This window comes from Haliotis asinina, chromosome 12 (genome assembly GCF_037392515.1).
Source record: "Haliotis asinina isolate JCU_RB_2024 chromosome 12, JCU_Hal_asi_v2, whole genome shotgun sequence".
NCBI lineage: Eukaryota > Metazoa > Mollusca > Gastropoda > Lepetellida > Haliotidae > Haliotis > Haliotis asinina.
The window spans coordinates 574,310-602,233 of record NC_090291.1 but is presented as its reverse complement, the minus strand read 5'-3'; the positions used below and the strand labels follow the sequence as shown (position 1 = coordinate 602,233).

Below are 27,924 nucleotides of genomic sequence, written 5' to 3'. Positions count from 1 at the left end.
TGCATTTAAAAGAACTCACGAATCCGCTGGTACCTGTCACATGGATACCTGTTTACAGCTAGTTACGGGTACAGCAAGTGCAGTAAACTTTGACAAAGGTCTGTGACTATGTATACCCGTCCACCCAGGTGTTGATTGGGTACCTAGTTAGGATGAGCTACAAAAAAGTCTGTGCGCTTGTGCCAGCAAGAATTGTATACTCCCCAAGGAATTGAGGTTGATAATACGATGTGACGTTGCGACGTTGAGGCTGACATCCACTTATGAGTGAAGCAAATACCAGCGCCTTGAGCAAGCACTAGATGCATTGTATATGTGCGCTATATAAACATCCTGTAATAATATACTCAATATAAGCAATGAGCAGAACTACGACATATCTGTTGACCAGCAGTAGTACATATCTTTTTTGACCAGCACTACCAAATACCTGTTGACCAGCACTACCACATACCTGTTGACCAGCACTACCACATATCTGTTGACCACCACTACCACATAGCTGTTGACCAGCACTGCCACATCTCTGTTGACCACCACTACCACATATCTGTTGACCACCACTACCACATATCTGTTGACCAGCAATGCCACATCTCTGTTGACCACCACTACCACATATCTGTTGACCAGCAATGCCACATCTCTGTTGACCAGCACTACCACATATCTGTTGACCACCACTACCACATAGCTGTTGACCAGCACTACCACATATCTGTTGACCACCACTACCACATACCTGTTGACCACCACTGCCACATACCTGTTGACCAGCACTACCACATATCTGTTGACCACCACTACCACATAGCTGTTGACCAGCAATGCCACATCTCTGTTGACCAGCACTACCACATATCTGTTGACCACCACTACCACATAGCTGTTGACCAGCACTACCACATAGCTGTTGACCAGCACTACCACATATCTGTTGACCACCACTACCACATATCTGTTGACCACCACTACCACATATCTGTTGACCAGCACTGCCACATAGCTGTTGACCAGCACTACCACATAGCTGTTGACCACCACTGCCACATATCTGTTGACCACCACTACCACATATATGTGTCCTAATATTTATTCAGTCATCTAATTTGCCACTTCCAACTTGACGTAGATTCACCGTATTTTTATACGGATCCGATAAATTTGATTTCTTAGAAAATGGGTTACAACCTGGATACAACCTGGATACAACCTGGATACATACAACCTGGATACGTGTACCAATTTTTTTGCGGGCACCATGGCTCTGTGGATGGAGTCGTCCCAGTTGTGACGTCACTATATATTGTGAACCGCACAAATTTCCCCGTTGCACGTCTGTAGTATGGGCTTCGTGTAGAAATAAATATCAAGGACATGTTTATGAATTATCATTGATACACATATAAGGGCGAAGAAAATATTTAGGTCAGACGTAGGCTATATATAAAAATGTTCCTTCTCATAACTTAAAGGTTCTAAGTCTTATGTTGACCACTTGAAGGATGGTGCTAATTTATTTACTAATAAAGCTGACATTGCCAATAAACTTGGTGAAACTCGCGCCAAGCATTCATCTTCATCGAATTATACCGCTGAGTTTCAGAAACAACAGAAGAAGAAGAAAATATTAACTTTTAACTCAGTCAACGATGAAAATTATAATGAATTATTTTCACTACATGAGCTCCATATCGCTCATGATACAGCAACAGGGGCTGACGATATCCACTATCAGCACCAAACGCATTTGCTCGAATCATGTCTGGAAACGTTGCTAAATATTTTTGATTCAATGTGGACTTGAGGGAATGTCCCAGATCCCCGGGATAGTGCCACTATAGTCCCCATTCCAAATATGGCCGGGATGATACGGATCCATCAAATTATAGACCAATCTCTTAAACGAGTTGTGTCTGTAAAACCATGGAACGGATGGTCAACGGTAGATTAACACGGTATCTTGAAGTCAGTTGCCTTATAGCAAATATTCAGTGTGGTTTCAGGAAAAAATCGTAGTGCTTTCGATCATCTGGTACGTTTAGAATCCTTTGTCAAAAATGCTTTAGTAAATAAATAGCATGCGTTATCGATCTGTTCCAGTACCTGGAAGCATGGCATTTTAAGGATTTACATGATTTTTTTAAGGGGTCTTTTATAATCTCTTTTATATCACAGTTTTCAACATACAGGCAATAACAAGTCCAAGTGGGCCCCTCAAGGCAGCATTTTGCCTGTCACTTTATTTATTATCACGATCAACAATTTATTCAAGGATCACTTTTTGTGATTTTAATATTTCCGTAGACAATACAAAGAGCATAAAGACCCAGAAGTGTTAAATGACACTCCCATCAAAGTTGTTAAGCTGACCAAGTACTTGGGTCTAATTTCCACTCCCATTTAACTTTTCTTTCCCATATCAAATCCCTGAAAACGCACATGCTTGCAGACACTTGATTTATTAAAAGTCGTTTCTAACTCGAAGTTGGGAGGGGATCAAACAACCGTCCTACACCTATCTATATCAATGGTCCGCTTTTAGCTTAATAATGGCTCCATGGTGGACCCTGCCAAAGCAACCCAAGCTTTCAACAAATCTGTGACACCACTTCTTAGTCCATACACTGATTATACAGCTCTGATTAGATCATTTCCTGTTTGACTGTGTTGAATTCTCCACCATTAGGGATAAATATTTCAATATTAAAACAATAAAGGACCTTTTAAATAATGTTAATCATTATTTAAGCATTGCTTTTTAACAGAAATGATTTGTTAAATGAATTGAAAGGGGGTTGAATTATTGTAAAATTATTGTCCTGAGAGAGTACGTGAGTCCCAATGCGTTTAAAGTATATTTAAACGTGCCCCGTTTATAATCGTAGAATGTGTTTACTTTTAATTTCAGGCCAGAGTTGTCTCCTGTCGCCAATAGCTCAAGGGATGGTGCAAATCCAGCTAGGGTGGCAAATTAAAAGTACTGTAAGTCACCATGGTCCCTAGTATGGTGATCTACCTTCAGTTGTTTTGTGATTTATATTCCGTATTTATTTTGTACTGTTTATAGTGATTTCATTTTACGACAGCGTACTAATTCTAAATTCACATAGCTGTGATACTCTACTATTTTCACTGTCCATTGATGGCAGATTTTTACCTTCTACCTTTAATCATTTTCATATTGATATGCACTGGATTGTCACACAGGCTCGTCATGATATATCAATGGTGGATGGGACGATAATAATGACTCACTCACTCACTTTCTCACTACACCCGTATCCATTTCTTTTCATTCTCTATCGGAGAAAATGTGTAAATTTCTACCTCGAGGGATTTTGGATTTAGAACGAAACATTAAAATGAAATCCGCTCATCGGACCCACAGATTTTGAAGCGATGGGTAACAAGAAATATTTTTACGTTGCCTGACCAGGTTGTGAATATGAGTGTTTCTAGGTTTATCAACACCATATAGCGTTAGTGCTGGTGGCGTGTCGATCCTTTAAACCATAATCAATGAGCCTTGAATCTGACAACAATGACCCTAAATGACATGCCAGATGCATGTAAACCCACTATCTGCCAGCTCAGTCAAAAGGAATTCTTCTCCTCTCCATGTTAACATGTACGAATCAAACGTAAGGCATCCTTGACATATCATCAATAGCTACACCACTACGATGGAATATGTTCCATGTACAACATGTTCCATGGGTATACATTATCAGCAGAATTTCAGATTCAGATTTCACACAGATTTCAGTCTATTATTCACACCAGTGAAAGAATCATTCTCATCCTATATTTGGCAATATTCAATTTCCCTCGGTCACACTGTGCATGAACAAACGGTGACTGTTGTAAGCCTGATTAATGCAGATATGTAATGAAATATTGCTGGAAGCAAATACCAAACAATTTCTGTTGGCAACATTAAGCCGGAACAGTTACAACTCATAAGTTTACTAGTGTAAATGAATAATTGATGATGATATTGTTACGGGCAAAAGACGTGTATTTATTTATTACAGATGATATTCATTATTTTGGTCGAACGCCAAGTAGTTGAGGAGCAGTAGTATATTCTCTATCTACAATGATATACCTGTTGCTTGAGGACCAGGAGGTGGACTACAGAAGTAAGATTATATGATTTTTCCACAGACACTCAACGAATACCATACTAATCAGAATGTGCATTTCAATACTAATATGTGTTTTATACAGGTGCAGCGTAGACGCATTGACTGGGGAAGATGTCTGTAACGGTCGTGCTTTCCGCCCAATACCTTCAACCTTCTGACCACTAGCTGTCCACTAGCTGACCACAAGTAATAAAAATATACAATTCCATCCACGCTGGGGGCTGACAACTGATCGTCAGCTGCCGTGTGTGAGAAAACACAATGAAGCTTACAAAAATTAAAAAACACAGTACTTGAAAACACAGCTGGTATGACGTGAAACTTGTTTCTCCATATATATAAACGTGGGCTGGCAAATGTACAATAACGTTTGAACCGTTGATGGTTGGTTATATTCTATAAACCTGCAGATCAGATATAGTACTCTCGCAAAAGGGTAAGTGCTTTAACTTGACTGTTCTTTTCCAACAGGTCCCATCCATATATCAAAAGATCTAATGTGTATTGTTTGTTACCATAAAATCGTGACGGGTGTAAAATGACATGATACAGTTAAGCTCAGGAAAGTTATAGTGAGCGAATGAGTTCAGTTTTACGCCGCTTTCAGCAATATTCCAGCAAAATCACGGCGAGGACACCCTAAATGGCTTTCACACAATAAACCCATGTGTGGCATCTACCCGGGTTAAACCACCACCCCAGAGAAATTATAACACAACCAACCTTTAATTAACACGTCTACCGGAACTATTGCTGTGCTGTAGTCTTATACTCTGCATATAACTATAAAAATGTATCCAAAACACGTCACATTGGCAAAAGAATTGTTGTCCATCAGCCGGCTAGTTTGGCCAGTTTCCGACGAAGGATTCGTCAAAATTGAACTTGCTGTTATAATGTGAAACTAAACTTATCTAAACCACATGTGATCGGCCAGTTTCTGAAAAAAAGGGGATTTAACACAATTCATGAACTTATTGTCATGGATAATACGACTGTCCCATCTGTAACATATTTACACTTGCTCTATACTCGTGTCTTCTAGGTTACGAATGCATGAAAGTAGGGCTACAGATACCAGGACACGAAGTCTGACTCGCTTCGTCATCGTTCAGTTGCTCTGAATTGTACAAAAGTATATTTGTATTTGTTTTGCATAAGTCTCACTAAACTGCAAAGGCAACGGCTCAAGGTAATGCAATTCATGTACCGCATTTGAGGCGAGACCATAATCAAATACTTGTCTTCTTGTCTTTCTGTCTGCGTAACCAGTTGTACTGTCCCAAACATTCTGGTTTGTGGTCAGTTGTATTGTCCCAAACATTCTGGTTTGTAGCCAGTTGTACTGTCCCAAACATTCAGGTTTGTAGTCAGTTGTACTGTCCCAAACATTCTGGTTTGTAGCCAGTTGTACTGTCCCAAACATTCTGGTTTAAGTCCTGAGTATGAAGCCTATTGCAGGTCTGGCTTTGGGGCAGATTACACTGACTCCTTCTTGAGTTTCCCCGCGAGATGTCACTAGAGTTCACCCAGAGTCTGGCAACCGTGGCCAGCAGCTGGGAGTATTCCTCAGTAAATCTCAGACTTTCACTTACAATAGAAGAGTTCACAATTTTCATGTGGAAAAATCGAAAACTTTGACATATCTCTCAAACCTATCCCCGGGATTAATATTTTTCTCTCACAAGGTTCAATATGGCAGCCTCCACAATCCTCAAACGTATGATCAGAGAAGTAATCATCCCCTCCATAAAAGTGAACCTGTTGAGAATCGAACTTGCGTTAGGCATAGTAAACTTTTCAATCCCTTTGTGTCCCAAGTCACAGGTAGTGAATCTGTCACTATGCGTTTTGTTAAACCTAACGAAGGCGTAAACAAACTGTTAAACATTTACAGTCCTTTCTTTCACTGAAGCTATATTTTGCCTGTGTTTTGTAATCTCTCATTTTGGTCAGTTGATCGGAGTAGTTCCATTTTTGTTGACCTTAATCTTAATTCTTAGAACTTTCATTAAATCCACGCACATTCTGTTTATTCCGGGTCGTGCAAACGACACGAGACCGAGAAGGAATGGCTTCTGAAAAACATGTCCTCATTTCACTCAAGGCACGCTCCCCTGGGTAGAAATTGAAACAGATATACCCAACTGTCCACAAGCTAAAAGACAACCAGGACTTAGTTCTCCTGGTCTCTTCGTTTGATATAGGTGAACCTATACCCATATCACCTTTTCATCACGCCACAACCCGTTAAGATTTAGGTTAGATTTGGCTTTTCAGTAACCCATGCTTGTCGTAAGAGACGACTGTCAGGATCGGATGGTCAGACTTGGTTAACACACGTCACATAACGACAAAGTGTTGGAATTTGTATAAATCTCGCCATTTTTGACTCTTTTATTAATCTAACATTTTGGGTTGGCTGAAATCGATACCATGTTGGTCCTTTTTGCTTTTCGAAATTATTTTTTAAAATTGTTTTGTTATTTGAGGGCCTTTGATGTAAGCATTTATGAAACACAATGTGCAAACGCGGAATCATATCGTTTGTGCATGGCTTCTTTTCAATTAAACGAATACTATAGTCATTTCTTAAAGTAGGCATTTAGTAATTTGAATACGGGTATTGGCCATGTTCTGGATGTAGACCTTGTGGGCATGGCTACCAACACAGCTCAGGGGATATTGTGTGAGACTGTTTGTCCTGGATATAGATCTTGTAAGCATGGCTACCAACACAGCTCAGGGGATATTGTGTGAGACTGTTTGTATTGGATATAGATCTTGTAAGCATGGCTACCAACACAGCTCAGGGGATATTGTGTGAGACTGTTTGTCCTGGATATAGATCTTGTAAGCATGGCTACCAACACAGCTCAGGGGATATTGTGTGAGACTGTTTGTATTGGATATAGATCTTGTAAGCATGGCTACCAACACAGCTCAGGGGATATTGTGTGAGACTGTTTGTATTGGATATAGATCTTGTAAGCATGGCTACCAACACAGCTCAGGGGATATTGTGTGAGACTGTTTGTCCCGGATATAGATCTTGTAAGCATGGCTACCAACACAGCTCAGGGGATATTGTGTGAGACTGTTTGTCCTGGATATAGATCTTGTAAGCATGGCTACCAGCACAGCCCAGGGGATATTGTGTGAGACTGTTTGTCCCGGATATAGATCTTGTAAGCATGGCTATCAACACAGCTCAGGGGATATTGTGTGAGACTGTTTGTCCTGGATATAGATCTTGTAAGCATGGCTATCAACACAACTCAGGGGATATTGTGAGAGACTGTTTGTCCTGGATATAGATCTTGTAAGCATGGCTATCAACACAGCTCAGGGGATATTGTGTGAGACTGTTTGTCCTGGATATAGATCTTGTAAGCATGGCTACCAACACAACCCAGGGGATATTGTCTGAGGCTGTTTGTCCTGGATATAGATAGATAGGATATTTATGTAGCGCACATATCCACACACTAGTGCATGCTCAAGGTGCTGGTATTTTCCCCTCGATCACTGGATGTCAATCTCAACAGCACATCGTATTTCAATCTGAACTCCCTGGGGAGTATACAACTCTTCCTGCCACTAGGCGCACCGAGTTTATTGTGACTCTCTCATCCTAACGAGGTACCCAATTGACAGCTGGGTGGACTGGGACACATAGTCACAGTCCAAGTTTACTGCACGTTGCTGTACCCGCAACTAGGTGTATGCAAGTGTTCATGTGTGCATCTGATCATATACCAACGGATTCGTGGGGTCTTTTAAGTGCACAGGGTTGTGTACTGTATATTAGGGGTTGTGACAACATTGAAAGAGTCTGCACACAAAGGTGACTCCAAGATTTTTACACCGACAAAAACCTCAACCTCACTGGATCACTAGCCTGGCGCCTTAGCCAGCTCGCCTACCACGCCCACCACGCCCCCGTGATATAGATTTTGTAAGCATGGCTACCAACATAGCTCAGGAGATATCCGTGCGAAGCTAGATGTCCTTTGTAGGCATGACTCGTGTGAAGCTAGTTGTTATAACAAGTACACGAGTAATTCTTGAAAAATACACAGTGATGACGAGGATTAACAAGTGAGTTTAGCGAACTACACATGATGGCACAGTGACAGATAAAAAATAACATACTGATCCTCTGAAACCTAAACGTTCTTTCGGACAAAGACTGTATGATTACCACAGGAGTTGTCTGTTTCTGAACAATATTATCGCGGTATTTAAATACGAAAGAGACACGAGTATCCCGGACACCTGATGCCATCACTGTTTTCATTGATTTACTGGTACACCTTATGCAGCTGTTCTTCCTTTATGAATAGTCGAATTGTGGTTGGGGCATTAAATTACGAGAGTTGGCTGAAAAGTTGGCTGGTTGGGTTATTAAATTACGAGAGTTGGCTGAAAAGTTCTCAGCCTGAGTGGTTTTTCCCCAATCATTTAGTGAATCATAGACACAAGAACTACAAACGTACTAATAGTTTTATCTCAACTACAGCTCTTTTGGTAAACTTACCCTCTGAAATCATCGGAAATGGACAAAACTGAATACAGGGCAGTCATCAAGTACTTGCAAAAGAAAGGGATGTCCCCAACACAGATACATGCTGACATGCTCCTTCATTTTCCACAGTAAAGAAGTGGGCTGCAGAAGTTAAGCGTTGCAGACAAAGCCTTGATGATGATCCACGCTCAGGAAGGCCTTCAACAGCAACTACTCCAGAAAACATCACGCGAGTGCTCGACATGTTGATGGATGATCGACGATTGACTACTCGACATATTGCTAGTGTAGTGGGCATCTCTCATGAGAGGGTTGAGCATATTATCACCAACGAATTAGGAATGACGAAAGTTTCTGCAAGATGGGTGCCAAAGCTCTTGACAACAGAACAGAAACGTGTCAGGATCCAGACGTCCCTTGACAATTTGAAGCAGATCCCGTAGATTTTGTGGCACGATTTGTAACCATGGATGAAACCTTGATACATCACTTTCAACCAGAAACAAAACTACAGTCAAAACAGTGGAAGCATCCTGATTCACCAGCTCCGAAGAAAGCCAAGTCTGTTCCTTCAGCTGGAAAGGTGATGGCATCAGGCTTTTGGGATTTCAGGGGTATTCTGCTCATTGATTATCTTGAAAAGGTCAAACTATCAACGGCAGATACTATGCTGATCTACTGAACCAGTTGCGAGAAGCAATCACAGCCAAACGACGAGGGATGATCGCTAAAGGTGTCCTCTTCCACCAAGACAATGCGCCTGTTCACAAATCGGTGGTGGTCATGTCAACATTCCGCGATTGTGGCTTTGAACTCATTGACCATCCTGATGACGTCATTTCCGCTGTGACTGATTTTTTTAGGGTAGCTGAAGAAGATTTCTTCCTGACCGGGATTCGGGCCTTGCAGCATCGCTGACAAACGTGTGTGAACTTGGAAGGGGACTACGTAGAAAAATAAATTACAAACGTGGACTTTGTAACTTTTTTTCACAGTGAGGCTTAGAACTTTTCAAACAACCCTCGTACCTCGGATTTTGCATTTCAGATTGGTTCAGATTAATTTCCTCAGCGAATGTGCGCCGACTGGCGTTTCGTTGTTGATAGGTTAAATCAAAGTGAACTGAGTGTTAAGGTGATAAAACTGCCAAATATGTATTACCTTTCATGTTGTTTGTCGGATGTGTTCAGAAATATATCCAGAATGTATGCACAGTACCAAAGTGTACATGCATGTGTTAAACGTGTTTCAGTTTTATTCAAAGCTGCTGCATCAACTGTCACTTCCCAGGAGATTATTCATTTATTCACCCAAGAGAACTGACACAGCCGCCCACATAGGGCTATCCCATAGGGCTATCCCATAGGGCTATCCCATAGGGCTATCCCATAGGGCTATCACATAGGGCTAACACATAGGGCTAACACATAGGACTATCACATAGGGCTATCACATAGGGCTAACACATAGGGCTATCACATAGGGCTATCACATAGGGCTAACACATAGGCTAACACATAGGACTATCACTAGGGCTATCACATAGGGCTAACACATAGGGCTATCACATAGGGCTATCACATAGGGCTAACACATAGGGCTATCACATAGGGCTATCACATAGGGCTAACACATAGGGCTATCACATAGGGCTATCACATAGGACTATCACATAGGGCTATCACATAGGGCTATCACATAGGGCTATCACATAGGGCTATCACATAGGGCTATCACATAGGGCTATCAATGGTGGGTACATAGTAGCATGATAGTGTCATAGTGTTCTTTTGCTATGTTACACATTTAAATTTTAACTAAAACATTCAAGCACCAGATACACAATACAGTGGTAGATATTAAGTACTGTATTTATCAAAACTATTACACTGTAGGAGGTAATGAAATTCGTCACCTACACCAATTTTATAATACTGTGAACATCTTTTCTGCATCAATTTTACATAGAACCATAGACCAGTTTCCAAGGAAGTTTGCTACAAGATAATATCATGTTTAACACATAATAATATTCTGGGTTTTATTCTATGTGTTATAAAGGCTATTCAAATTTAAAATCACTTTTTACTTTTACTTTTTAATTCTCTGCATATTCGTTTCCAATGAAATGCTTTATTGTAGTTTAAACCACATAGTTGATGTAGAAAGTTATGTGAATACAGTCGATATACAGGGTTCATTATGAACGATAAAGTTTTGTCTAGCAAAACATATAGCCAAGAAACGAAAGTTTAGATTATTTACTAGTGGCGTAAAGCTGAAATCATTTTACATATTTGTGATGTATGAAAGCTTACTTGGTGTTTCTCCTGAAAAAATAAATGGTGATTTGATTTTTTGTCACTGGATTTAGTTTCCTGATAAGATGTGTTTCTTCAAGAGATACACTTTCAAAGACCCATATTTCAACCCCATAAGTTAAAATTTGGACAAGTAGAATATCGAACATAGCCTTGACTTGTAACAGATGGATTAAGAAGTCTTGCTTATAATAATATATAATATAGTTTGTTAGAAGGTTGTTCGCAAAGAGCTTTATTGAGCAACCAAAACTTTTTAATCAAGGATACACGCAGGTGTTATACAAAGGAACAATTTCTAGGCTTATATTCGAGACGAAAATCTTCTCTGCACTCAAATATCTTTACCATTAGCAATACTGAGTTTGTGTTTCCAGTTATTACAACATTCACAAAAAACTGAAGATAAGTGATGCATGTCTGATTGGCTAGCTGTCAAAATCATGGTGTTTATATATTTTCAATCAATTTATAACAATAACAACACTAAACACATTCAAATGTTGATGAACGCCTTTTGTACAACAAAAGCAGATAATTTGATGTATTTATCAATGATAGATGTTATTCTTAGTAATTTGTACAAATTAGTTGACTCCATAATACCGATCTCCAAAGATTGTAAGATTGTGAAAGCCTTTTTCAAATTCAATAAAAGGTTGAACTTTTCTGATTCGTGCTTGGACGTCTATCAGCAGACGAAGGAACGGTAAATGTCCTGTGACCATGATACAACGTATAATCCGAGGACCACACGACCAACTATTGAAATTATTTGATCGCCAAATTTACATAATGTTGCAGGTGCTAAAATGATCCGACATGTGGTAGAATATGGCAATGGTGTGTAAATGGCATCATGTTCATACATACGCATGAAATAATTGTAAATGTTGCGCATCAACGACACAGCTTTAGCGATTCATAAACACAAGTTTTTGTCATCCTGCTGCATGATGTTAATCACGTAGCTGATCCCGACTCGATCGCTTACACACCACAGTTATACAGCTCAGAATTGTTCATAATATGGTACGCCTAAGTGATTTGGAGAATACGGCAAAAGAACAACATTTAAGTCGCTGCCACATGTTGTTCAGGTGGATGAACGACAGACCTTGAGGCTGGTGCATATGTTTGATGTCTTGGAACCTGATTTGTTGAGACATTGCAACTTGCATTTTGTGTTAATGACATGTCTAGATATGGATACTCACCGAAGGTAGTGGTATATCCCAATAGTTAAACGCTTGATGTATTCAGGCAGCAATGGTCCAAGTGTTCTTTGTGTGGGTCAAGGACCAGGGGCCGGCAAACGGCTGGCTTATAACAATGCTGAAGTACACCAAGCATTTGACTACAGTTGTGAGAACTGACTGTCTCAAATAAGCTTTTCTTTATGTACACTATACGCTGATAGAAACATTACCCTCCTTCCTTAATGATGGAAGTACACACCTTGACCTATCGTTGTGATGCATGGACATCCACTTCTCGGTCTGTATCAGGTGACTCTAGTCTCTGTGTAGCCCTGATGTAGTCTCTCTGTAGCTCTGATCTAGTCTCTCTGTAGCCCTGATGTAGTCTGATCTAGTCTCTCTGTAGCCCTGATGTAGTCTCTCTGTAGCTCTGATCTAGTCTCTCTGTAGCCCTGATGTAGTCTCTCTGTAGTCCTGACGTAGTCTCTCTGTAGCCCTGACGTAGTCTCTCTGTAGCCTTGATGTAGTCTCTCTGTAGCCCTGATGTAGTCTCTGTGTAGCCCTGATGTAGTCTCTGTGTAGCCCTGATCTAATCTCTCTGTAGCCCTGATGTAGTCTCTCTGTAGCCCTGATCTAGTCTCTCTGTAGCCCTGACGTAGTCTCTCTGTAGCCCTGACGTAGTCTCTCTGTAGCCCTGACGTAGTCTCTCTGTAGCCCTGACGTAGTCTCTCTGTAGCCCTGATGTAGTCTCTCTGTAGCCCTGATGTAGTCTCTGTGTAGCCCTGATCTAATCTCTCTGTAGCCCTGATGTAGTCTCTGTGTAGCCCTGATGTAGTCTCTGTGTAGCCCTGATCTAGTCTCTCTGTAGCCCTGACGTAGTCTCTCTGTAGCCCTGACGTAGTCTCTCTGTAGTCCTGACGTAGTCTCAATGTATCCCTGATGTAGCCTGATCTAATCTCTCTGTAGCCCTGATGTAGTCTGATCTAGTCTCTCTTTAGCCCTGATGTAGTCTCTCTGTAGCTCTGATCTAGTCTCTCTGTAGCCCTGATGTAATCTCTCTGTAGCCCTGATGTAGTCTCTCTGTAGCCCTAACGTAGTCTCTCTGTAGCTCTCATCTAGTCTCTCTGTAGCCCTGATGTAGTCTCTCTGTAGCCCTAACGTAGTCTCTCTGTAGCTCTGATCTAGTCTATCTGTAACCCTGACGTAGTCTCTCTGTAGCCCTGACGTAGTCTCTCTGTAGCCCTGACGTAGTCTCTCTGTAGCTCTGATCTAGTCTCTCTGTAGCCCTGATGTAATCTCTCTGTAGCCCTGATGTAGTCTCTGTGTAGCCCTCACGTAGTCTCTCTGTAGCCCTCACGTAGTCTCTCTGTAGCCCTGACGTAGTCTCTCTGTAGCCCTGACGTAGTCTCTCTGTAGCCTTGATGTAGTCTCTCTGTAGCCCTGATGTAGTCTCTCTGTAGCCCTGATCTAGTCTCTCTGTAGCCCTGACGTAGTCTCTCTGTAGCCCTGACGTAGTCTCTCTGTAGCCTTGATGTAGTCTCTCTGTAGCCCTGATGTAGTCTCTGTGTAGCCCTGATGTAATCTCTCTGTAGCCCTGACGTAGTCTCTCTGTAGCCCTGATGTAGTCTCTCTGTAGCCCTGATGTAGTCTCTCTGTAGCCCTGATGTAGTCTCTCTGTAGCCCTGACGTAGTCTCAATGTATCCCTGATGTAGCCTGATCTAATCTCTCTGTAGCCCTGATGTAGTCTGATCTAGTCTCTCTGTAGCCCTGATGTAGTCTCTCTCTTACCCTGACGTAGTCTCTCTGTAGCCCTGATGTAGTCTCTCTGTAGCCCTGATGTAGTCTCTCTGTAGCCCTGATGTCGTCTCTCTGTAGCCCTGATGTAGTCTCTCTGTAGCCGTGATCTATTCTCTGTGTAGCCCTGATGTAGTCTCTGTGTAGCCCTGATGTAGTCTCTGTGTAGCCCTGATCTAGTCTCTCTCTCTCTCACTAACCCTGATCTAGTCTCTCTGTAGCCCTGATCTAGTCTCTCTGTAGCCCTGATGTAGTCTCTGTGTAGCCCTGATGTAGTCTCTCTGTAGCCCTGATGTAGTCTCTCTGTAGCCCTGATCTAGTCTCTCTCTCTCACTAACCCTGATCTAGTCTCTCTGTAGCCCTGATCTAGTCTCTCTGTAGCCCTGACGTAGTCTCTGTGTAGCCCTGATGTAGTCTCTCTGTAGCCCTAATGTAGTCTCTCTGTAGCTCTGATGTAGTCTCTCTGAAGCCCTGATGTAGTCTCTCTGTAGCCCTGATGTCGTCTCTCTGTAGCCCTGATGTAGTCTCTCTGTAGCCGTGATCTATTCTCTGTGTAGCCCTGATGTAGTCTCTCTGTAGCCCTGATCTAGTCTCTCTGTAGCCCTGATGTAGTCTCTGTGTAGCCCTGATGTAGTCTCTGTGTAGCCCTGATGTAGTCTCTGTGTAGCCCTGATGTAGTCTCTCTCTCTCACTAACCCTGATCTAGTCTCTCTGTAGCCCTGATCTAGTCTCTGTGTAGCCCTGATCTAGTCTCTCTGTAGCCCTGTGTAAGTCTTGTAGTAGTGTTACGTTGGATGTCGGAGGGCATCCCTGTGTCTCCTTGTAGTTCCTCTCTCTCTATAAAATCAGTCTGCATGTAAAATGGATTCAAATACTGCTTGAATATTGCTTCGTTTTGGTGATTGATATTGTTGTCTGAACACAAACTGAAAAATATTATTTAACTTAATTTTTGATGTTCCTAAACACCCTTTCACATCAAAGGCACGTTGGACTTGTTTTCACTGATGCAAATCAGCAAAAATTTAAGTGCTCACTTTAAATGGTGCATCTTTGTTTTAACACGGAATTGTATTCCAGCCTTCCCTTTGGACATCTAAATCACTCGTATTGGTTTATTCGTAATTCAAATGTATTGCTGCCATTTGGACATATGGGGGATATGTTTGTCATGTTTCATGGGTGTGTAGTGTTTGGAATCTTATTTATTGTTCGTTTAGTAATTCTTTTGTCTCCTGTTAATGTTTTGGAATATTGCTGAGTGCGGCGTTACCAACCAACAACATGTTTGGGTTACGTAGGAACGACATTTCCAACAGCATCCCCTGTCACAGGTTCACCTGTAAGAATGCAAATGTTGGTCACACAAAGGCGTTGCGCTCTGGATCTGTCTCCTCCCTCGTACCAGGTATGGATTTGTCAGTAGCTGGTGACACGTCATGTGTTATGCTGGAACATTCATCATAAATATGACCAAATGTCAGGTCGTTAGATTCAGCAGCCTAAGTTGTACACCCCATTCTACAATAACGACGTGAAATACTCGAATTTGATTGAACCGCTTTACTTTGCACTGAAAACCCTGCCGCAGTAATTCCGTTTGTCCACCAGCATGGTTCATATTAACACTCGTTGCTCGGCAGATTGGGTACATTCACCCACATCAGCACAGACAGGCTGTACGTCAACTAACTTCAGAATGACATGCTTCCTTGGAACACTCATCGTGATATGGGGGATATATCAACAACACTTTCAATTGCATATCGAGCGTGAGAGATTATATTCTGGCAAACTGTCACATGTAAGATAGGTCCTTCCTCGTACCACTCTTCTCCTTTGACAATAATGCCCAGCACAGGTAATCAACGTCTAACTTTGTAACTCCCGCTTACTAATGTCTGGAGACGCTGAAGCAAATCCTACACCAGCTACACTAGATAGTCTAGGACCAATATTTTCAAAGAGTTCAAGGATATGAAAACAAATTCAGTCGGGATATGACAGAGGTGAAAATACCAATAACCCGAACGCATCTGTTGTCGCCATAGGAACAGAACTGCACAGATTGCAGGAAAATCAACATGTACTGCAATGAGAGATTGATACTGTTCATTCTGAAGGTGACGACCACACTGGTGGGGAACTTGGTTACAGGGAGGGAGGAGTATTTGTATGCTTTTTTGCGATGGAACCTTTTGCGATATGTCAGAGTCTTTGATAAATTATTGTAACAAATGATCCCATGAAGAAGTGTAAACATAATACAGTGTTCCAGTGAGGGTTTATCGTTATTCATCGTAAAACACGTGCTGCTCTAACTGCGAAAAGAACCGTCTTAATTTCCATCAATTGTTCAAATGTCACCGAAAGTTTGTGATTACGAAATTGATACAACGGAAAATTTGTCACAGATAATTCCAAATCCCAAAATATAGCTGACGAGGTATGATTCGTCCAGTCTGGTAAGTGAATCGGATTTGGACCTAATAATAGTATATTTTAATTGAACACTCTAGTAATATTGATTGTATGGGTATACAAGCGAATTGTTACTTTACCCCTTTCCTGCTGAAATTACATACAAACATATTGCAAGGTGTCTGTAGGGAACAAAATTACACAGAATCTAACATATTGCAAGGTTTCTGTAGGGAACAAAATTACACAGACTCTAACATATTGCAAGGTTTCTGTAGGGAACAAAATCACACAGACTCTAACATATTGCAAGGTTTCTGTAGGGAACACAATCACACAGACTCTAACATATTGCAAGGTTTCTGTAGGGAACAAAATTACACAGACTCTAACATATTGCAAGGTTTCTGTAGGGAACAAAATCACACAGACTCTAACATATTGCAAGGTTTCTGTAGGGAACAAAATTACACGGACTCTGTAACAAGTCCTCTTATTGCAAGTTCCCTACAAGTGGATCTGGAGTGGCACCTTACTAACACAATAGAAAATACGATGACACAAATCGAAATGGACACTTCACACGAAAAGAATAACACCATATTTATGGAGTTTTTGAAAATGACGTCGAGTGTGTATTTTCCGTATATTTTGTTATTAATTAAGTAATAATTATTATTGGGACACACAGAGTTAAAATGGAGTATACACCATCTGCATCCGCCAACGCCTGATCATTAACCGCTGCTAGACCTCTCGCTGTGTTACATTCCGCACGACTGTTTCTCTCTCGCACTAAGACTTTGGTGAGTTTGCTGTATATGTTGTGACCCATTGCCTTAGATTTTGCCTCATTTGTATTGTATTTAAAACCGGTATTGTGAAATTGACTTGCGATTTTGTATAACTTGCTCTCTTTGCTGAATAATATTCTTTGAATGTTTTAGACTTGTCTTTGTTTTGTTTTACTGTAACAGAGCGTAGGAAGAAGATTGTGGATAATTTAAATTATATCCAGGGAGATCAGGAATGGCTTTTCTTGGATTTGGAGAGAACATTGAGACTAGGCCAATGTTCAGGAGATCGATTTTGACCTCTTCTAGTACGATTAGCCCACAATGACTACAAGCTGAACGACACGAGACAGACTTTGTAATCGCCAATCACCGAGAGAGACCATGCCCACCAGCGACATGTCAAACATCATGTCAAACATCATGTCAAACGTACTTTGACGTATCAAAGTGCTATGAAGGAGACTGGTGATTACGAACATGTTTGCGAAAAGGTTATTTGAAGTGTCTGGAACATTTCCGGTATCGTGCAAAATCTTACAGACGCTTTTAAAAAACGAACAACAATAGAAAATAGCATATCTAACTCCAAACATTACTGTTGAAATGTTTAAGTTAAACGTTTAAGTACAAACAGTTGTTCAGTTTATTCAGTAGTTAAGGCCTAATGTCCCAGAGTACAATCTGACTTACTCATTAACAACTGTCAGTCACGTGACATGGAATTATAGTTTTAATTGTAACATACGGATGGGCATCAAATGTTTTATGAAAATGGCAAGAGATTTTAAATTATCAGCATTATTAGAATTGAGTACATTAATACCATTTTGGGGGCATCACTAGGGCATTTTAGATTCTTCTTACAGGCAGAAAAAGCATCACAGACTAATAGTAAGTGAAGTTCATCTTCGGTTTTACGAGAACAGTAAGAACGTGATAAATCTGCCTGTGTATTATTATATCTTCTAAAACGTTGTATTCTTAAGGCACGCAGAACGATTCTAAATTTAAAAATAATTCTAAAAGATGACATATCATTAAGAACACTGATATATTATTAAGGCCCGAACATCGATTTACATTGTGAATAATGACCAAGAAAACTGGATGAATTTACTGATGCGTACCGAGTCTGAATATATAGTATATATCTTTATGTATATCTTTTATTCGTGTCAAGATCACAGATGATTTCGTTTATATAATTAGTTTATGGTACTGTAAATAGATGTAGTATGGTATTGTTAGAGTGTGTTATATATTGTTGGGAGTTGTTGTTAGATTATGTTCGGTAATACTATGGGAACAGGGTTATGTTCAGGGAAGCGTGACCAGGTATGGCCAGAGAGCTGGGGTGTTAATTTGTAAACAATAGAGAGGTGTTGAGTAGCTTGGGTATGGGAGGTCAATATAAATAGTGAGGAAGGGTAGTAATCTGCACAGTCAGCCAGAATCACCACTGTGTTCACCTGTATGGGTTCAACTTTTGTATGGGATTGCATCTCACGCTGGCTGGCGTAAGTTTTTGTTATCATTATTACTTTTGTATTTATTGATTGAGTAGATGTAGCAAGAAATTGTTTTAATGATGTAGTATTTCTAGATATATGTGCATATTGTAACACTATTTGTTTGAATGTTGACAGTGACAACCATCAGGTAAGTAAGTATTTAGACACTGGATTAATGGTTTAGGCGACTCATTTGTCATGTTCATACTGTAGATCATCACAATGACGTCAGCTGTCATGACAATACAGAGTAGACCAGCCTTCAAAATTCAGAACCTACTGAAACTATACATGATTCACCAATCCCTAGAGAAGAGATTTTTGAAAGTACTGAGAATCTTAAATGAAACAAATCACCAGGATTTTATGGCATGATATAAGATTTGCTTAAACACTCGTCCGACATTATCACTCCATACGAGAACTACTGTATTAATCATATTAAAAAATGTCACTTTCCGACACCGTTGGACGATTGGTATCATTGTTCCAATTCATAAACATGGTGATGCAATTAACCCACGTAACTACAGAGGAGTAACACTACTATATTCAGTACAATATTCACGTTAATAAGAGACTTGTAAGCTGGGGAGAAACAATACATAAGATGAATGAATCGCAAGCTGGATCTATATATCACTGCTGACAACACGTTTATTTTGCAAAATATAATGCAAAGATATTTGAACTAAAAGGGAGGAAAGTTCTATTTTTGCTAAAACGTTTGATTCTGACCACAAACCGTGGTCTCTGTTTCAGTGCCATAGTCTCAGTCTCCGTCTTCTGATGAGATTTCTTGCAAGGATTAAAAAGGCATCGGAACAGAAATCAAATTCCAGTTGTAACTATGCAGCAAAGAGGGTGCACTGTCTCGCAATAAAAATTCAGATAGCTTTCAGAAATTGGTATTCGTTTTGAAGGAGTTTCAAGGTCAGATCACTACGTCACCTCTTGACTCGCGACACGGAATATCGCCATTGAAAGAATACATACTGCAGCTTACCAATCTTCTGTTACTAGTCTGAGCAAGATATCATGGCTTGCAGCTCATTACAACCAAACAGGTATAACAAATGACCTCGAGGTACCGCTGCAGTCCAGGATCAGTACATCCGGGTACTACAGTTGCGTGATTGCACAGCCACAGGTGAGAGCACAGCGGCCAGGGTGCCTGAACTTCAGAGGATATCCGATCAAACTGTACGGAACAGGTTGAAAGAAATTGGTCTGAGAGCCGAAAACCAGACGTCGGGGTCGTGCTGCATCGTCACCATCGCGCTCTCCGTTATCTAAAAGTATCCAGTTGGATGTATAGACATTACCTTCATCTAAACTGGGGTAAAATTTCACGCACTAAAGTTTATTTGTCTACTCAAACTAAGCCTGAACATGAAGTGTTACGTATTTACAGACTTTGCCTCAGTAGTACAGCACAGTCAAGTACAGCACAGTCCAGTACAGCACAGTCCAGTACAGCAAACCAAGTACAGCACGGCCCAGTACAGCACAGCTCAGTACAGCACCGCCAAGTACAGCACAGCCCAGTACTGCACGGGTAGTTCCGTAGTACACATGTACAGTGTTCCTGTAATCAAATTGTCAAATATCGTGCTGTTCACAAATATATAAATGGTCAAACTAATCCTGAGTATGAAATATTACATGTTTAAGACTTTACTTCAGTAGTACAGAAGAGACAGATAGCTCCCTTGAACACAAGAACAGTATTTCCTTGATCGCATTATCAAATATCATGCTGTTCACAAATATGTAAAATGGTCAAATCAGCATGTATATGTAGTGTTACATGTTTACAGACTTTACCTCAGTAGTGCAGTACAGACAGGCAGATTCACACAAGTACGACATTTCCTTGATTACATGGTCGAATATCATGCTATTCACAAATATGTAAAACGGTCAAACTAAGCAGTGGTACATGTTCTACAAATCTCTTGATAAAGTTAATCATTGGCAAATAATGTATGGAAGGAGGACCAGAAGCTGACACATTTCGAATAATTACAATTAAAAAATGCTACCACTTTTGCTGCTACATAATGTTTGATGATTTCAGCTTTGTTATACCTACTATTCAGTTTGCCTTCTTCTGCTGATTCTGTAATTACCTTTTGTAAGTACCAAACTTACAACATTCAATGGATTATTGTGTTTGCCATTAAATCACAAAATAATATTCTCTACTGAAAAATTAACCTCACCCTCTGAATCAGTTTTGATCCATTCTTCAAGTTCCTGCCATATCTTCTTCACACACAATCAGTTGGCGATCTATAGCCTATTGTTTATATTGTGTTGACCATTATAACTAAAATATTTTAGATTTAATTACTAGTTATACAAGTATATCTGTGATATTCGAGTTATTTTACTGTCCTTCGTCGACAGATTTAGAAAACATGCATATATTCCATTTAAATATTAAATGGTCTCGTCACGATACGGCTGAGATATTACCGATGTGACGTTTAATATTAACTCACTCACTCACACACAATCCGTTTCTGATTCTTGTCCATAGAAAGTACATAAGTGTGATTCAGATATTCCTCTCTTGTAAAAAAAGGTATACGTTGCCGACATATTACTCACTATTATTAATTGGAACCATCTCATATTCACACTCTCAGTACATCTACAAGGCATCGGATTAATATTTTCATGTTCTGATCTATCAGTTAATCTATTCAAACTCTTTAGACATTTCTCTTGTGCATCTTTACTTCATTCTGGAGCGAATAAAATCTGATAGTAGTCATTGGTAGTGTACAGAAAGATGATCTGTTTGATGGGCATTTTAGAAGTTTCACAAGAAAGTAAGATTCTTTATGGATAGCAACTTCTTTTGTTGTACTTGATGCGTTGTTTCACTATGGATTCATATACAGTTGTCAAACAAAATCATATACACTAGAAGAAGTTGTTATCCGTAAAAAATGTATATAGAGATGTTAGTTTTTGCAAATACATATTTTTTGAATTTGCGTTCGATCAAATCAAAAATCATCTCAGCAGAGATGGTGATCTACCATCATTCGTCCAAGTAAGAAGCAGGACTTCTTGATACTGACAAGAGTTTGCACCAGTTTCTATCAGATCCAGTCAACCGAGAAAAATGCATGTAGTGTGTTTGCAACCCAGAGGCATAGAAAGATGTCATGTGTACAAGTATCACGCCTGCCTAATTACATAATGTGGCAGCGACAGGACTCGGGTGCAAAAATCATGAATCAATTTATTTTGTTTAGCCTGATAGGTGTTAAGTCAAAATTGCATGTGGTCAATGATGGAAGCTGTGTATTGCATATTGTCTTTAGCAGACAGGCAGACAGACATATAGGTGTCAATAAACCAGACATTGAGCTTTCTCTGCTTCAAGCACACTGTTTCAAGCTCCGTGAACCTATTCACTGAGCATGCGTTATGGGCGCAACGCAGCACAGCACAGCTGTTGAAACCACTTTTTCCCCCAGCGCTGGGGGAAATTTAGTGAATCGTTTGAACTCCGAGTTCGCGGACTTTTTTTTCACCGCGTTGTTTTCAATTTTATATGTTGAATTGGCATTTGTTTCGGTAAGTGCATACCGAAAGGTAATAAATTTCACCATTTTCATCAAACATATACCTAACAAATCATATACCCTTTCCTGTCCAGTACCTATATTCTATATTCATTTGCCCCTATTAGAGATATTACTGTTGTACTGTTGTACTTTAATGACAGAGTCTTTATGCCAGCAATCGTATCAGAACATTTGGATAGATTCAAGGCCCATGCCGATACAACATCCCTCCAAAACTATTTGTAATGTATGGCACTAAAGCAGTGTTTATATTGAAGTCATCCTCCAACCACAGGGTATCTATTCCTGGGAGGAATGTTCCAGCATGTTTGACCTAATATGATTTACTGTACGGTCTTTTTATCCATGAAAGTGTTTGTGATAAGACAGTTAATCTAACATCAGCTAGCTCAATTCCTAAATACTTAGGTGGTTGTGTCATCACACTTCTCTTGGCCCTATCTTTCTTCCCCGCCATATGAAGTTAAAACTTTTCTTCCGAAAACTATTTAGCTGTTCATCTGTAGGGTTAGGTAGAGAGGCAAACAAGTGATTCATTTAAGGTAGAAATAAAGATTTCAAAATAATATTTCTACCAACTGGCGTTAAATGTCTAACTGAACATTGTTTCATTTCCTTTTCAATACTATTAAAGTTCCCTTTATAGTTAAAGTTTATCATTGCTTTTAAATTTGTACTGAAGTTAATCCCCAATAATTTCAAATGTGCCTGTCCCCAGTATGCTAGAAAAGACCTACCCAATGAAATATACTTATCATATGTTACTATAAAGAAATATAGGCTATCACTATTCTGATGCGCATCTCACGATTTATTAATTGAACGCGACAGATATAAATATGTTAGAAAACAAGATTGAATATGTACACTTTGCAATTTAAATGAAACTGAAGATGAATATCACTTTCTCCTCATCTGTCCATCATTTAATTCACTGTGTTGTAAACACATTAAAAGGTATTACTACGTCCATCAAAGTCCATCCAAGTCCATCTAAGTCCATAAGCAGTAAAACTAAAAATATATACTCGTTGAAAAAAGAAAAAGATTGACAAGTTGTTTTGTTGTTTTCTAGTACTTACAGAGGGCATATAATACATTCAAACATGACTTCAAAGCTCAATTTCAGGAAAAGTATCACTTTACAACTTTCCTAAACATGAACATCCAGGAAGAGTTTGGTAAAAGCACAGAGGGCTGTCAAAGCCACATGGTCAGAGTAAAGTGTCAGTATCTGGTGTCGCACCATGAGCATCGATAACAGCTTGACAGCGGTGACCCAAAGAAGATGTCGAAGTCTGCCTCAAGGACTGTTGCATACTCTTGCTGAAGCGCTGTCTGCAGTTCTCGAAGTTTCTGAAGTTTCGACCTGTTATGTCGAATATTATAATTATTCAGTCTATGTATTCGTCTGTCACAGCATGCGTACTGTGTAACGGTTGTTTTACTGAGTGTTTAGTTTGTCCTATCGAACTAGAACAGGTCCGTGCATTGAGCCCAACTGTATTTAGTCTTTTCCCAATGAGCTGGCTGGTTATAATCTTGATACCTGTCGTAGGGGAGCACAATTATACCCTAATTGACGTGAACTGTTTACATTGATGTTTCCAGATGATATCATGTTATTCTCATGTCTGATCGAGTAGGTGGGCTAGAAGAGCAACTGACTTCCACATGATATCATGTTATTCTCATGTCTGATCGAGTAGGTGGGCTAGAAGAGCAACTGACTTCCACATGATATCATGTTATTCTCATGTCTGATCGAGTAGGTGGGCTAGAAGAGCAACTGACTTCCACATGATATCATGTTATTCTCATGTCTGATCGAGTAGGTGGGCTAGAAGAGCAACTGACTTCCACATGAATGCTTTTCAACATGGAAGTTAAATGTCAAGTTTTCAATCACAAAAAATAATATTTCGTAAGGGTGGAAATCCTAAACAATGTGAAACATGGTATTATCGCAATGAAATTGTAGAAGTTGTCTCAGAATATATGTACCTACTGGTGATTCCATCATTAAATTCAACAAGGGAAGTATCCTATTTGGAGTTGAACGGGAAAAAGGCACAAATAATTTTACAATTAGTTTGGATATATGGTAAAGTCCCACTTGGAACACTTTTCAAAACAGAAAACCCATCCTTCTTTACGGGTGCGAAATGTGAGGACATCAAAGAGTAGAGGTGGCAGGGAGGGGCCTGTTTCTCGCAAGTAAAGACTAGTTTGGTACAGGCATTAATGTGATGGCTCTTGTGAATGTGGTCCTTACCCATTGTTTATAAACAGTTCGGTGAGCTGCATCAAATATTGGCCAAAGCTACTACACATGCCAAGTAATCGACTTGGACGCGAGGCGTGCAGAATGGTGGTTAGTATTGATTCAGTCGACCCAATTGGGCAAGAAATGTGAGACATATCATATTTGACTCAGGTGTCGGTTATGCTTAGCTCTATCAAGATGTTGGATGTGTTCCCACATAAAATGTCATAATGAATAGGTCCGTAATTGTAAAATCCATGATAAAGGGTATGGTTACTACATTGAAGAAGCAAAACGTACATCGTCAATAAAAGAAACGTGAGGATGATCTTACATTCAAAAGAATTTATGAGGCTTCTGAACTAGGTATACAAGTATCAGTTTGGATTCCGTAAAGGTGCCTGTGCTGAAACAGCTGCATTAACACTGTTAGAAAGCATAGCTTACTACAAGTAAAGAAATTCACCAGTGTATTGCGTTTTTCTGGACAAAGAAAAAGCTTTTGGTAGAATATGGCTCAATGGATTATTTCATAAACAGCATCGCTTTGGTATAAATGGTAAACTGTGGCGTATCTTACGCATTAAATATACTTCAATGCAGTCTTGTGTTAACACAGGGGGAGTTACATCTTCTCCATTCCCTGTAAAACTAGGTGTTGGCCAGGGTTGTGTTCTGTCCGCATGGTTATTTTCACTGTAATATAAATGACCTGTTATACGCACTGGAAACATTACAACACGGTCTTCCATGGGGCAATGTTATTAGCAGATGACACAACTATTGTAAGTGGATCCATATGTGCCCTACAGTGTGCATTAAATGTGTGCTTTGAGTACTCTTGTAAATGGCATCTTGAATATAATGTCGTCAAAAGTGTATTCTTATTGGTTGGTAATACCCCAAAACATACATGTCCACAATTTTACATTGGGGAGAAAACTGTAACACAAAAAGATCTTGTGGTGTATGCTGGCTTGTACATAAAGACTGAATCTTCAATTTTTGTGCGTACTCAAAAACCGTGTGATAAACTCAGAATGTTAGTGAACACAAACCGTTGCAACGGTTTGCTCTTTGGTGGTCTAAAACCCATATCTGCCTGTGGAGTCTGGAACAGAGTTACGTTGTCATGTGCACTGTTTGCTTGTGAACTGTGGTGTGAACTGACATTTAACGAGTATGAAATACTCGAAAGAGAACAATCGTTCTTCTGTAAAAACATCCAGGGACTCTCTAAATACTCTTCGACAGTTGTGGCACGAGACATACATTGAAAAACGTTGTGTTATGTTCCTTGAAAAACTATGCTGAAGTAATTTAAACTTTGCATTCAAGAATGTATTAAACTATAAACTTAGTCGATTCCTACTTGACTCAAGCTATGAAAGAGAAGCTAAAAGTACAAAATCACCTATCTACCATATGCTGCTATTAACATATAAATACGACCTGAGAGATTATGTAAATGCATACATTGTGTCCACCAGCATTTGTTACAAAAACAATTCATGATGGTGAAAATATCTACCTATGTAAAGAGTTATCGTCAAGAGAGTTTCAACATAGATACTATTCAGTGAGAGGGCCAGAACGTATATAAGCTATGGCAAGTGTCCATCCAACGACCTGATCTATTTCACTGTATTGCAAAGTTAGTTCAAATTAGTACTCCGCGTATCCAATCAGAAGAGTGTATATGTGGCACATTTGGCTACGATATTGTCAAACGTGTTTTTAGCTACTGCGAACTGCCAAAACGCCAGAGAGATCTTCTTATCGAGTCGATTATTCACATGGATAGTAAACAAGTTTTCCGGCCTTTCTGCCTTTGGAGCAATGATGAAGAACTGATTCTATGTTTCTTACTCGGAGGACTGCCAACGGAATATTGTATATCCATAGATAACAATGTATGGCTCGAATGTATGACCAATACATGTGCAACCGTCAGTCACTGGAAACATTTCTGTAAACTGTTTATAACTATCTGTATTTCCATGTTCCTCATCTGAATGTAAATATATCATACCGCATTGTATTTTCATTCGCTGGAGGAAATAAATCTATCTATTATAATATCTAGCACCAGATATGAATGATAACCTCAAATAACATTCGAAGAAGTGCATACGAGGTAAATATTTAAATTGCCCCTCTGTACAACAGTCGGTTCACCTTATGGCAACCACAAACTATCAAGGTATAAAATATGTAGTGTTATATTTCGAATATACATTCAAGAGTAGATACTAAATGTGAATCGTTTTTTTAATTGATTCTTTATTGCGCCATGTACTCGTCATGCATGTGGGCATATTTTCTTCTTCACAATAACATTTGATGAATTGTTAACACAAGGGACGTGATTTAAATATTCCAAATAAACCATTTATTAAAATTCTTTGCCTCGAGAATACACTTATATATGTAAAATGCGCAATGGCATTTAGAAAATGGTCCAATGTAACATACTTTCTCAATAAAGCCAGTGCCTAATATTCATCACACTAACACGAAGTCCGTGGCATATATGGTAGTCAAGACTATCACTTATCTGACTTCCGTTTTCCTGATGAACACCTTCGACGCTTTTATGCGGAATAATGGTCAGGCGAAACCCCAGATTTATGCCACACATATTCCTCGTGCCAAAAGGTACAAGGGCGGAGGGATGGAGGTGGTTAACGTGTTCGCTCGTCACGCTAAGACCCGACCCGATCGATTTCCCACCTTTTTATTGCTAAAGGTACATGTTAACTATAACCACCTCGACCCTGTCTTCTACCAGCTTCCGCACCACACTGTCACTGCTGGTGGTCAAAGTTGGTACATTTGAAAAACGCTTGTCCACGTTCATCTGCCCCAAATCACAATCTAATTTCATCTGCAGAAATCGTTTCGTTAGAGTCATCACTGTTAGCTTAGGCCGGTCAATTCAAGACGAGGTTCATGCTGGACACACAGTACCTTCTGCGGAACGAAGAATTGGTTATGATAGAACTGAGACAAACACCCTGTAAGGTTTGAAATGGTTTATTTAGAGACAATTCGGTCTAACACTAACCTGATTTTCAAGAACATTACGTCTTCTAATTATGTCCAGCACAGTTGCATTTCCGTAAGCATGTACTGACATATATGACATACTGACATATATGGCATACTGACATATATCACATACTGACATATATGATATATTATTTTAAGACATTCGCATGCTTCCGTCCCTATCCAGAAATCTGACATTGAAAATGCAATAATATGTTTCTGTAATAAATAAATACTTGGCCAGTTGATGAATTAAGTGATTTATTTTGTCAATAA

General features: G+C 39.8%; 2 protein-coding genes across 2 annotated transcripts; both read right to left on the bottom strand.

Annotated features, from left to right (window-relative positions):
• Window positions 1-369: 369 nt before the first annotated feature.
• On the bottom strand, window positions 370-5,770 carry LOC137258636 (uncharacterized). The gene is made up of 2 exons (XM_067796334.1): window positions 5,641-5,770; window positions 370-1,067 (listed from the first exon to the last, which is right to left on the bottom strand). Exons 1-2 carry the CDS (start codon window positions 5,768-5,770, stop codon window positions 370-372), a joined length of 828 nt encoding a protein of 275 aa, XP_067652435.1.
• A 6,788-nt stretch (window positions 5,771-12,558) lies between these two features.
• On the bottom strand, window positions 12,559-27,511 carry LOC137258635 (repetitive organellar protein-like). Its single transcript, XM_067796333.1, has 5 exons — window positions 27,386-27,511; window positions 25,656-25,708; window positions 23,578-23,700; window positions 13,425-13,881; window positions 12,559-13,113 (listed from the first exon to the last, which is right to left on the bottom strand). Exons 1-5 carry the CDS (start codon window positions 27,509-27,511, stop codon window positions 12,559-12,561), a joined length of 1,314 nt encoding a protein of 437 aa, XP_067652434.1.
• Between the last annotated feature and the right edge of the window lie 413 nt (window positions 27,512-27,924).

Coding starts and splice junctions, on each gene's coding strand:
- LOC137258636 (XM_067796334.1), bottom strand. CDS start 5,770: ATGAAAATTGTGAACTCTTCTATTGTAAGTGAAAGTCTGAGATTTACT. Junction 1,068..5,640: donor GCGGGGAAACTCAAGAAGGA/GTCAGTGTAATC, acceptor TATATGTGGTAG/TGGTGGTCAACAGATATGTG.
- LOC137258635 (XM_067796333.1), bottom strand. CDS start 27,511: ATGACTCTAACGAAACGATTTCTGCAGATGAAATTAGATTGTGATTTG. Junction 25,709..27,385: donor ACAGTGTGGTGCGGAAGCTG/GTAGAAGACAGG, acceptor ACTCTGTTCCAG/ACTCCACAGGCAGATATGGG. Junction 13,114..13,424: donor CAGGGCTACAGAGAGACTAC/GTCAGGGCTACA, acceptor AGACTACGTCAG/GACTACAGAGAGACTACGTC.